Source organism: Podarcis cretensis (assembly GCF_951804945.1).
Source record: "Podarcis cretensis genome assembly, chromosome: 3".
NCBI classification, from domain to species: Eukaryota; Metazoa; Chordata; class Lepidosauria; order Squamata; family Lacertidae; genus Podarcis; species Podarcis cretensis.
Window position 1 is genome coordinate 65,949,584 of NC_137172.1, and position 12,937 is coordinate 65,962,520.

Consider the following 12,937-nt stretch of genomic DNA (forward strand, 5'->3'; position numbering starts at 1 on the left):
TTTATATCTAATTTGTAACAAATGTAACCGGCAAAGTCCTCATAACAAAGTTCTCTTTTTATTCTTCAGCTTTGACAGCTCCTTTGACAGCTGTCAAAGCCTCTATTTCTCCTCTCCCGGCGCTCTCGCCAATCGCTCCCGGTTCCCGGGGGGGGGGTTGCATTTTAGCTCACATTCTACTTTTCTCCTCCAGCCCACTTATAATTTTCCATCGTGAAATTAGTAACTTTATCAAACCAAGGTAGCACTCAATCTTAGTTGTTAAATCCTTTGCTTTAGATCCTCTACGACAGGGGGGAGACGGACTTCCTTTTTGCACCTCCCCCGCTCGCTCCGAATTTGAAATTTTTTTTCCCTTTTTAAGTCCAGTTTCCAATTACTCACAGGTTGTTCTTTAATCCGAATTTTCAATGGAAGAAGTCAGCGCTCTCCGCCAAATGGCATGCGGCTTCGCTTGGCAGGGGAAGCGGAGGACTCATAGCACCACACACACACCCCCCCGGCACCCGCTCCGTAGCCTTTAAAAAGGCTCCTTCGCGGGTCGGGGGAGCGCAAACGGTGCCCGCCGAGTCACCATGCCCATGGGTTTCAGCGCCCATGCTTTTTGAGGGTCCCCGCGACGCCGACACGGTAGAACCCAGCCCCTGCCGAGCAGGCTCCCTCCGGAGCTCGGAGGGAGTCCGCCATTCGGCGATGGCGCCAACCCGGAAGTCCTAAGCCTGCCTATTTTCATTATGCTAACAATTTCTTCATTGAGTCCAGTTCCTAGCATGGCATTGTTGAAAAGTTGCAATGCAGTCTACGGCTCATAAAACATTTCCATGGTAGCTGTAATAAGAAATCATGTGCCCACACCACTAGGTTCCTAGGACAGGGGCACCTTCTTCAGCCCAAGAAGAACATTCCCTTGTAGACAGACTGTGATAGTGGTGGGGAATGTGGCAGTGATGGGCAGAGTCAGAGGCACAAGTGTGCAGGACAAGTGAGATGACTATTATTTTTGCACAGGCCTCCTTCCAACCACATAAAAGTCAGAGGTTTTTACCCAAACATCTCTCCTGCTAGGCAAGCAGGGGGCATTAGCACCGTTCAAGGACCAATTTGAGCAAGGCAAAAGCATTCATGGAACAGGTGCTGCAGGGCAATCGAGAGGTGTGCAGCCTAGGGCAAATTCTAAGAGTCAGTGAACCCTAAAGGGCTGCATCGAACCTCAGGGCCTGCAGTTCCCCATTGAGGTTCCCTAGCCCTACCCTTGTTGTTGTTGTTTAGTCGTGTCTGACTCTTCATGACCCCATGGACCAGAGTATGCCAGCCACTCCTGTCTTCCACTGCCTCCCGCAGTTTGGTCAAACTCATGCTGGTAGCTTCGAGAACGCTGTCCAACCATCTCGTCCTCTGTCGTCCCCTTCTCCTTGTGTGCTCCATCTTTCCCAACATCAGGGTCTTTTCCAGAGAGTCTTCTCTTCTCATGAGGTGGAGCCTCAGCTTCAGGATCTGTCCTTCCAGTGAGCACTCAGGGCTGATTTCCTTCAGAATGGATAGGTTTGATGTTCTTGCAGTCCATGGGACTCTCAAGAGTCTCCTCCAGCACCAGAATTCAAAAGCATCAATTCTTCAGCGATCTGCCTTCTTTATGGTCCAGCTCTCACTTCCATACATCACTACTGCGAAAACCACAGCTTTAACTATACGGATCTTTGTCGGCAAGGTGATGTCTCTTTTTAAGATGCTGTCTACCACTACCCTAGCAGCTATGATAATTCAAAAAGGATTAAATGTGTGCAAATTGTGAAAGACAGGAGTTCAATGTTTTGTTTTTGATGCCCAAATATGTGTCTTAACAGTAAGGGTGCCTGCATTGTCCACTGAAAACTACGTAGCATTACATAGGCTGTTTGTAAATTACCAGCTTTAAAATAGTTCTTTTTCTCAATTTGGAATGAAGCTGGTTTGGGAGAAAACTAATCAAAACACAGTACTTTATAAGAAATGATGGGATAGAGAAAGGATTGTGGTTAATGTTTTGTGCTCATCATTTCCCAAACCAGCACACTGGATGTAAATACGAGTGTGTACACATAGAGCCTGATAGTTTGAAAGAAGAGAAAATGAAGGTGCTGATCACGTCATGTACGCTGCATGTTCAGAATGCATTGTGTTTGAAGTGATACAAGGTGCCTTAAAAGCTTTGTGATATTTTGGACAACACAACTCGGGAAAGTATTTGCTGGGAAAGTGGTTTAGAACTATGAAAAATAAAATAAATGAAATTTATTTGCTTTCACTTGTTACTGCAAAAGATGAATAAATGAAGATAGTTATATGCAAGTCTTTTTTTCCAGCCACAACTTACAAGAACTCAGTTCTGGCACCTCTCAGCTGGGCACCATTGCCATTCTACGAGAATGAGGGAGGTGTTCATGGTGAGGTACAACACCTCTTTTTCTAGAAAACAGCACTGGTTGTATGAATTTACCCACAGTACAGTTTATAATGGGAAATACACAAGAATCAGCACAGGGCTGGAAGCTTGACCTCAGTGGTAATAGTGCAATACCGCAAACACTGACAGACAGATAGCTGTGAAACAGGAGTAAGAGGATGAAAAGGGGAGAGAGTTCTTGCTTCCCTATAACAGCATACATATGCAAAACATAAGTAACTTATCGCATACTGAGGAAGACAGGAGACTGCTGATAGTTGCATCAAGCACCTGTTCCAAAACACTATCTATCTTTCTATGTATGTACTAATAGCCATCATTAAGAAGGGGAGTTAAAACAAACCTGTTTAGAGCTGTAAATAGTACCGTAACTGAGCCCTTTACAGATGTTTTATTTTTGCACCATATCTTCCTGAGGTATCAAAATAATGAAGCTTCTAATTAGGGAGTGCGAAACAAATATTGCTGTCACGTCTTTTCAGATCTTTTTCTTTCATATTCAATTCACTATAAATATACTAGAGCGGCACTTTTTGGTTTAAAAATAAAAGCGCTCATGAGCAATACCTATGATTTTTAAACAAAGAAACGGAGGACCAATTTGGAAAGCCATTGTGTGCAGTCCTGTGAAAAATACAGGACAGCTTAATGAGAATTTAGTCAGAAGTTACAATGGTAAGAATGTCCTGGCTTACTTTGAAACCTTAGGCCTTTTCTTTGCTGTTCTAGATCCTTCAGTTTCTCACACATTTATTTATCAGCTGCTGAATGTGAAAACATGATCTGACCTTAAAATGTTTTCCTTGAAACATGTGGAAGTCTTAACACTTCCCCTATCTGCCCACTCTGATCTCACGCCACTCGGCTGACTTCATTTCCAGCATAGCCTTTTCCCCATCAGTCTCATCAGGACTGATATCGCTGGCAGTGAAGAACAAAAGGTATAAATGAAATCATGAAAATTTAAAGCACCATCTCTTTCTACTGAAGAAACAACTTTCAACTGTATTTCACATAAACCACTGAAAGACAGTGACATTGCCTGGTTTACACATGCAGAATGAGGTGGTAGAATTTGAGGTGCTAAGGGTGGACAGTACCTACATGAGATTTCAGAGAGTCGCATCACATTTTTTAATACTCCTCCACACAAAAACTTATGGGGAGGCATCCTGCTAATGCTAGGGTGAAAGATTCTAGGTCACCTCTTTTCCTGCTCTGCTAGTTTCTACTTGCATTGAGTTTTCCTCGCTTTCTTTTTAACAGAGAGAGAACTTAAAATTTGAATCGCATCCTGCAATCTGAAGTAGCACAGTGAATTTTTCTACATCAGGTCTTGACAACATAATTCCTGTCTCATTGTACTGCAAGATAAAATAGGCCATCACTGTCTATGGAGCAACATGACCAAGGCTCTGCCCTGCTGCCCCAGAACTGTATTCTTAGAAATAATAAGGCAGCTTTCTTTCCTATAGTGGGGGAACTTGAATAGAATAAGAACAGAATAAAACATGAGCAATTGTTCTGACAGTAAATGCACAATGAGCAAATGCAGCATAGATGACACAGGAATAGACACACATACATGCTGCAGGAAACAGGAACTTACTAAATAAGGATTGATGCAGTACTGCTGAGGCTGGGAATGAACAGGAATAAACTAATTAAAGGCCCATAGAAGCCCCATTACCTTTTGCTTGTTCAAACAAACATGAAAACTGAGGATGCGAATGCATTTCAAAACTGGCATTAAGCACGATAAAAAAAATAAAAAATAGAAGGCCACGTGGAAAAACTGATTGCAATTGTTTAGCCATGTTATATTTGACAGTTATTTTTACTCAGAGCCCAAAATATAAATTGCAAGAATAAACATTAGTAATAATCTCTGCTGCATGCTCCAAAGCAGAATAAAAGCCAAAATCAAATGACACAGTGGTGAGAAGTGAACCTGAACAACATACTGAACTTGCTTTGAACTGTTTCATTAGCAAAAAAATATTACGGTATGTTTCTAGTATATATAAACTCACTTCCAAGAGCACCTTTCCCTTGCTAATAAAATGCCTCTTTATGCCATAATACCTTAAGAAAATGTTATAGACTATCAACATAAAATTCAATAAAGGATATTGATTTTACTCAGGCTAAAAATGTAATGTATTGGATTGCATCCAATAATGCCCTTCTGCAAACAGAACAAATGTTTCCATGTACAGAAGATCTCACTGAGGCTCTGCTAACAGAAAATAAGAAGATAAGAGAGCTTTGCCACTTCATCATGTCCCCTGTAGTTTCTTACGCCACCTTCCAACTGCTGTGGATAATCTAGGTTTATGGGGTTACAGAAGGCTGCAGGTAGAAGAAGAAATCAACAGGAATCATTTCTCCTTGCCTTCCATTAGTGGAGGCTTCTAACTGGAGTCAACATGCTACTTCTAGCACACCTGTATGTATTTATTTTAATTAAAAAATATCTACACTACTTTTCGTTTGGAGTAACAGTGAAGCACTTCACAATGCAAAGTTACAAAGTTACAAACCAGCATTATCAGTAAAAATGTCATAAGGACCAAATCATCTGGGGTGTGTCAGGGGCACCCAGGGTAAAAAGTATAGTTCTTTTCACTGTTGAGGAAAGCGTGCCATTGAAATAAGCTGATGGAGAAAGGTCCTGTAGGCTAACCAAAAGGTATTTTTGCCATCACAATACAAGTCTTTGGTTACTGAGTATTATAGAAATGTGGTATGTAGTTATTTAATAATAAAAGCCACTGCTTTTATACATTTCTATAGCAAATGAAAACTTTACTCTGCTTTAGTCCTCTGTATGCTGCAGTAATTATAAGGGTTGTAAGTTGATTAATTATGCTTTAGTCACCTGGCTTTCTACAAATAAAGAAATATATTCATTAAAGCCTTTTTAGGATATTGCAGGAAGAGAATAGTTTCACCTGTGTGAGAAATTAATAATAAACAAATGGCATTCAACTGTTGAAAATAAATTTATTTAATTTGCATCTCACTCCAATATCACCCCAAATCAGTTCCTCCTCTGTCTCCCATTCTGGTGGTCCTCTCTGTCCTTCACTGTTGCTCCCTAGTAGCTGTTTAGTATTCCTACTACTACTACTTCTGTCAAAGCTGTTGCTTTTGCTCTGGGTGCAGAGCTGCTTCTGTTCCCTCTTAATGTGGCACAGTTAGATGCAGTATTATCCACTGGCAGCTTTTTCTTTTTCTTTTTGCATTTCCTTTGGCAGTTGTCCTTAAGGAAATGTCCTCTTGTCTTTCACACACAACAAGCTTGACCTGCTGTCAATACAGTACGTTAAAAATAAATAGATTTCAATACCTTAAAAAAAAAAAAAAAGTGCTGCTTTGTAAGCGGTAGGAGGCACTTGGAACCAGATCTGGCATTTAAAAAGAAAGGAAGGTCAGATCACGACCCCCTGTCCACCTCCAAAACCCCTTCCCTAAGTGCCAGTTTCATGAATTTTACTGGATGAACAGGGGAAAGGGGCACAATCCCAAGCAGCTGGCTGTCTGGTATGGAAGAGGACACTAGGCCACCCTAAAGAAAGACCATCTCTGCTAAAATCCAAATGGCTTTTAAAAATGAAACTTATTAGTATTGTGGAAGATCCAGACTTAAATGAATTATTGACGCTGAACACTGTTTGCTTCAGCTGGCTCTGGTTCTCATTGTTAGAAAGCTAGAGTAGTTTCACATGGAAAGGAAAAATATAAGCTGGCTTCCCATTCGTAAGTCATTTTTAAGTGTGCTGTTTTTCCATGTACACACAATGGGGTGGGATATAGGAACCTCCTGCATGCAACTTTCCCTCAGTCACAGCCTCTCCTATTAATCCAGGAGGGGGAAAGCAATTTTAATGTTAATGTAAAGCTTTAATTTTTTTAAAAATCCTTCAATCAAGTTGCTTGAAGTTTACAGCCCTGGCAATTATAAATTCAAACAGTGCCTATTGTTTCCCGTTTAATCTGACTTTTCTAAGAAGATAAATTGAGGAAGAGGCAATATTATGTGAACAAGTTTCAAAGCCTTGACCAGAAACATTATTTAAGCTGCATTCTTGGCACTGCGTTTGTGTTAAGAAATCTTGAAGAACTAAGCAAAAGGTCCACGCATATGCTACACTCCTTTGGTCATGAAAGAAGTAGGAGGATGAGTGAACATAACAAAAAGCCATTTCACTTACAGCTAACTCAGAAAAGCATAAGAAATATATTGCACTTACCTACTATGATAGAGGACTCACAGTGATAGTAGCCATTAGGCTGCTTCTTTTTCAACATTGAGCAAAGATCTAGACGCTTCATGGATTCATCTCCAAAATGATGGTTTTTGAAATTCTCAAATAAGGTTGGGTCAATTCTTTTCACTCCCTTAAAACAGTAAAGAAAAAATACATGATCTAACAAGGAGGCAGAAGAGTAATACAGCACCATCAATATGCACAGCACTTTATAGACTAACTAGATTTTCATAATATTTTCCTATTGGTTCTACTGACCAAAGTTTCAACATGCTGAAATTTTGAAATAAAACTTGATAGTCTTGCTGGCTAATAATCCAGCTGATGAGTCCATTGCAGCTGCAGAAACTTAAGTACTATATTTAAATGCCATAACTAAAGCAGTTGCCCACTCTCCTAGCGTCTTTTTGTCTGTCAGTAGTAGAGATCTGTGAATGAAAACCTGTTACCAGCTATAGATCACTTCTGTCGGGTCAGGATGCACATCAATACAGAGAAATCCTATACTCAGTTGATTGGTACAATACATTTTGTCTGGTATAACCAGTAAATGGTATCAGCACAACATTAATTAAATCAGAGATTAGCATTATTGGGCACCTGTCGAGGTAAACAGCTGGCTCCTGATCATTTAATGAGTATTATTCCATTAAAATACTGGCATACCATAGGCATATAAATTTGGCTTGGTCATTTAAAATAAGCAATTTTAAAGACAAGTAATAGAAAGATGCTATGGTCAGCTGTTTCAAATTTAATTCTACGTATTGCATGGTTCCTTTATCATATCTGTTAGAATTATTCAGTGTATTATAGAATTGCCTTCTTGGAAAAGTACAGCTGTCCCCCTCATTGGTAGTCTTTAGGTATCAGCTAAATATATAATTGTTCATCTGTGTTTTGGGGAGATAAATATTCCAGCAGTTGAAATATGTTGCTGCAGTTTTAATTTGGGTTCTGTTGAGTGCAATGAGTTTTTTGAATTGCCTTTAACGTAATAATTTTTTAATTGACTGTTTTTATTAATGCTGTACACTGCCCTGGGCTCCAGACTGGAAGGAAAAGAAATACAGAAATAGTAGTAGTAGTTGTAATAGTAATAATAATTCTGCATTTCTTTTTATTCAAGTACTTTTGAAGACGCTTTCTGAGGTAAAAACAAAGCAAGTGTGTCAGAATATATTTGGACAGAATATTTGCTCACTGTTCAAAATATTACTTTGCTTTTCCTAATTCTTGAAATGTCACTGACATCTAGTGGTAAATGATGTTAACTCCACATGAGTTCATGTGGAGTTCATGTGTGGTTGTGAGATGTGTGCATGCAGTTGAGGGTGTGCAGTTGTGAGGTGATGCCTACAACAGTTTCTTAGAGCCAGTGTGGTGTAGTGGTTAAGAGCGGTGGACTCGTAATCTGGTGAACCGGGTTCACTTCCCTGCTTCTCCACATGCAGCTGCTGGGTGACCTTGGGCCAGTCACACTTCTCTGAAGTCTCTCAGCCCCACTCACCTCACAGAGTGTTTGTTGTGGGGGAGGAAGGGAAGGGAGAATGTTAGCCGCTTTGAGACTCCTTCGGGTAGTGATAAAGCGGGATATCAAATCCAAACTCTTCTTCTCTTCTTAAGTTTTGCAAATGTGCCCACAGGCCCACAAAACCTAGCAACTTCTGCACCGCATTGTCATAAACTGTAATTAAACTAAATTAAATTAAATTACTAGCAGACTCCCTCCGCAAAAGCTGTGATAATCATTACGTTTATTTTATTTCATTTATTACATTTATATTCCACTTTCTCTCCATGGAGCTCAAGGTGGCCTACACAGTTCTGCTGCTCCCCATTTATCTTTACAGCAACCCTGTGAGGTAGGCGAGGCTGAGTTTGAGTGACTGGCCCATGGTCACCCAGTGAGCTTCATGGCTGAGTTGGGATTTCGAATATCAGTATTTAAATTACAAACACACCACGTATTATTTTGCCAGTAGTTACTACCATGGGTTTTAATGGGGCAGAAAAGTCTTTTGACATTTGAACTTTTGACATTCATAACTTCACCAAAGCCATGAAGACATGTCTTCCTTAACAAGCTTGAATACATGAGTAGTTTACCACACAACTGTAAAGAAATATGCCTGTATAAATACTGGAGCAAAAACTGTCACTTTGAGGTATATACTCCCAAGTATTAATCTTCAGCATTTTTGAGACAATTTTTATTGGGTTTGCAAGGTGACACATTCATAAACCTCACATATGTCATGTTTCAAACTATAAGCTCAACAGGTATCATTTTTAGAAGCTATAGAATTTTTATCTATTTAAACAATGTTTATGCCACTTAACTACAATTACCTTTAAGAAGATAATTTTGAGGCTTTTGGTGGAACCTGAACTAAAGGGGCACTGCTGTAATACAATATCCTGACAGGACAAATATCCTGTTACACAGTCTATGGGATATTGAGGAAAAACATACCAGAATTACTCCATAACTGGCAAGGGACATTTCGTTTTATATGCAGTAGTATTTTATGAGGGAAAGCGTTAAAGTATCTAACCGTCCCCCCTCCCCCCACAGCTGAAATGGTATAGTCCAGAAGTGGTTATATTATGAGGGAGCTCTGGTTTCCCTCCACTTCTTTTTTTAAGCTCTTATTCAGGCATCTTTGTCTGCTTGAGGGGACATAAGGTTTGTCTGCAGTAAAGGGATATGAACCAGCTTCATAGTATCCTGTAGCCTTGTCTAATTATAATCTCTAGCCAATGTTACAATAAGAGAGCAACAGAAACATAATTCACAAAGCATTTTTAATTCGTTTTCAAACCAGGGTTGATGTTTTCAACCTAATAATAATAATAATAATAGTTTATACCCCGCTCATCTGGCTGGGTTTCCCAACAGAATATTAAAAACACGATAAAGCACCAAACATTAAAAACTTCCCTAAACAGGGCTGCCTCCAGATGTCTTCTAAAAGTCAGGTAGTTGTTTCTTTCCTTGACATCTGATGGGAGGGCATTCCACAGGGCAGATGCCACAACCGAGAAGGCCTTCTGCCTGGTTCCCATGATCGTTATAAGGCCTGCCAAACCTTTGATGGGTTTTGTGGCTTTTCAAACATTATGTACAACCATAATCTGGTAAAGCAGTCAGACAACTATTTCCAAACACACAGACAAATTCATAATGAGTTTTATAGAAACTAGTACACCCAATTTGAGAATAAGACCCCAAATGGATCATGTTGATTCACTCAACAGTTGGATACTGATCTCTTATCTAACCACTATATCATATACAGTGGTGCCCCGCAAGACGAATGCCTCGCAAGACGAAAAACCCTCTAGACGAAAGGGTTTTCCATTTTGGAGGTGCTTCGCAAGACGAATTTCCCTATGGGCTTGCTTCGCAAGACGAAAATGTCTTGCGAGTTTTTCCGACTCCCCCCCCCCCTTTTCTAAGCCGCTAAGCCGCTTATCCGCTAAGCCGCTTATCCGCTAAAAGCCGTTAAGCCGCTAATAGTGCTAATCCGCTAAGCCGCTAATGGGCTTGCTTCGCAAGACGAAAAAACCGCTAGACGAAGAGACTCGCGGAACGGATTCTTTTCGTCTTGCGAGGCACCACTGTATGCTGAAACACTGAACTCAAGAGGCCTCACATGCATGTGATTAACTATGTTTTCGTATTTAATATTCTTCAAGCTCTCTACTTGTTCTGTGTAGAAGGCAAACTACCTTGTTCACATTTTTCATGTTATTTTGCTTGCAAAAGCCATGTTGTAAAATATTACTTCCATGCTAAAGAATGAGGAACCTCCTCTTAATTATACTTTCTAGTGGTTAGTCTCATATCAAAGTCCAGCTCACTCTCCTATACATTCAAAACCACTTCTTGAACAGTTTATTAGCTACCTTTCATATTTCTATAAAGGTCCAAAAGCATCTGATTCTACCTATTCTGTATAATCTATCTGTTTTCTCTAGACTCTTCAAATAGTGACCGTTCACAATTAGCAACTTAAGAAGAATTCAGGTAAGACTATTACGGTATGCTGACTCTAAACTTACATGAGGCTTACATTCTTGGGATAGTGCCTAAAGCCAAAATGATGTATGGTCAAAACACACTAGGTGCAGTGGTGACTGGGATTGCAAAAGTTTTTTTTTCCCCCTGGTGTCCACCCCCTTTTTATTTTTTTTATTTTTCCATTCCCCGCCCCCAAGCATATAAAGCTGAATGTGCACAAGTTAAATGAGTTACCTGTATCGTCTTCACAAAATACTAACTTACTTAATCAATCAATCAATCAATCATAGAATCCTTCTGGTGCCTTTTGTGTCTAATAATCTTGTGGAATTTTTGAAAGTCTTTCTTTTCCCCCCCCGAATGTAGTTGTAACAGTTATTTTTGTTGGTAGACAACTGTTGTAACAGTTATTTTTGTTGTTGTTTGTTTTGTTTCTATAGCATATGCAGCAAAGAAAGAAAGGTAGGAAAGGGTGATGTTACATTTCCCTCTTTCCTTGTTGCAGACTCACTCATTCACTTCCATCAACACATATGCAATACCTCTCTTCATTCATTCATTCATTCATTCATACCATTCTCTCTTTCATTTACAACTTTGAAGCATACCACATTGCACACATGAGGAAATGCTCAAAACACAGAAGTACCACCTGATCTTTCTATCATACATATATATGTAAGCAGATAGTTTACCTTACTAAAAAGGTAAAGGTAAAGGTACCCCTGCCCGTACGGGCCAGTCTTGACAGACTCTAGGGTTGTGCACTCATCTCACTCTAGAGGCCGGGAGCCAGCGCTGTCCGCAGACACTTCCGGGTCACGTGGCCAGAGTGACAAGCTGCATCTGGAGAGCCAGAGCAGCACACGGAACGCCGTTTACCTTCCCGCTAGTAAGCGGTCCCTATTTATCTACTTGCACCCAGGGGTGCTTTCAAACTGCTAGGTTGGCAGGCGCTGGGAGCGCACCCCGCCGCGGGGATTCAAACCGCCAACCTTTCGATCGGCAAGTCCTAGGCGCTGAGGCTTTTACCCACAGCGCCACCCGCATCCCTCTTTACCTTACTACACATAGACAATAATGTTGAAAAAACATTATAGTGTGATTGAGGTACCTATTTCTGCAATTTTAAGGTGCTACTTTGTGAAATTGGCTATTAACAAAACTTGTTATTAGGGAAGGGTTCTGCAGTGGAAGAAAAAATGTGAATTTGTTTAAGGAAAGTGACACTCTTTGCTTGTCCTCAACCAGGTCATGAGTGTGGTATTGCAGTAAATGTGCATCTCAGAACTAGACACCTGCTTTAACACTGCAAACTAGATACTCCTTGCCTACCAGAAGTGAGGTCTTGGGTGATCTGCCCACTTTTTTTCTGCAACTGATTAGGAGACATATATAGTGAGAGGGGAATGCATAGAGTAAGAAAAAATATAACAAGGCCATGTAAGAAATAAGAACAGTGATATGATAGGTTTGGAGAAATAGCCAAATGCGAGGGGTAGCTTTGTGAGGAAAAGTGGGGGAGTTAAAGAATGAAACACTAAAAAGAATGTTTTGTTTACCCAGCCACATATCTTCTAGAATTCTGTTAAAAATGAGTGCTACTGCTTCTTTTGCCACCAACTGCCAGCCCCAACCATTGCCTACCATTGATCAAGAAGATGAACAAGAACAGCATGAGATCTGCATGTGTGTATTGTGGTATGGAGGAGAGCTGGGTATTGCCTACTATGACACTGGAGACTGCTCTATCTACTTTATGGCTGACACACCAGACAATGAAGACCTTAAGCTGCTCCAGAAAGTGGTTGATGAAGTACTTCCCAAATACATATTAAGTAGTGCTAAGCAAGATTATAGCATAGCCAAATTCCTGTCCAATTTAGGTAATACTATGGGAGAACATCAGGAAGGAGGAAAGCCAGAGGTTGTCCTGTATCCAAATATGGATTTTGGTTTAGAAGTAAGCAAGCAAAGGATCCTATCAAGGCAATTCCCTTTTGTCCCCTCTGACATGACAGCAACTGAGAAAATCCTCTATTTGTCATCTATTATTCCTTTTGAGAGCCCACTCGTGGTAAGAGTGCTAGGAGGATTGTTATTGTAATTGTTATTACATTTATGGCCCTAATTGGCAGCTACGTTCCTGCTGCTGAAGCTGAGATAGGGGCAGTGGATGGAATCTACACCAGG

At 40.4% G+C, this 12,937-nt stretch overlaps 1 protein-coding gene and 1 long non-coding RNA gene across 6 annotated transcripts in view; one reads left to right on the forward strand and one right to left on the reverse strand.

Annotated features, from left to right (window-relative positions):
- AKAP7 (A-kinase anchoring protein 7) overlaps positions 1 to 12,937 on the reverse strand; it is an 89,311-nt gene that overhangs the window by 30,376 nt on the left and 45,998 nt on the right. For 3 of the 4 annotated variants that reach the window (XM_079970687.1, XM_079970686.1, XM_079970689.1), the window contains exon 7: positions 6,700 to 6,847. In XM_079970687.1, the coding sequence (XP_079826813.1) occupies positions 6,700 to 6,847 (148 nt within the window). Of the gene's footprint in view, positions 1 to 5,429; positions 5,756 to 6,699; positions 6,848 to 12,937 lie in introns of those variants that run through there. The other variant, XM_079970688.1, reaches the window with a different exon arrangement.
- Positions 8,592 to 12,835, forward strand: LOC307213037. Of its 2 annotated transcripts, none has more exons than XR_013837354.1 (4): positions 8,592 to 8,885; positions 10,702 to 10,750; positions 11,185 to 11,206; positions 12,311 to 12,835. It is a non-coding gene; the product is annotated as an uncharacterized lncRNA (long non-coding RNA). The 2 variants fall into 2 exon arrangements; XR_013837355.1 differs by lacking the exon at positions 8,592 to 8,885 and adding an exon at positions 9,234 to 9,406 and having other exon boundaries at positions 12,311 to 12,834.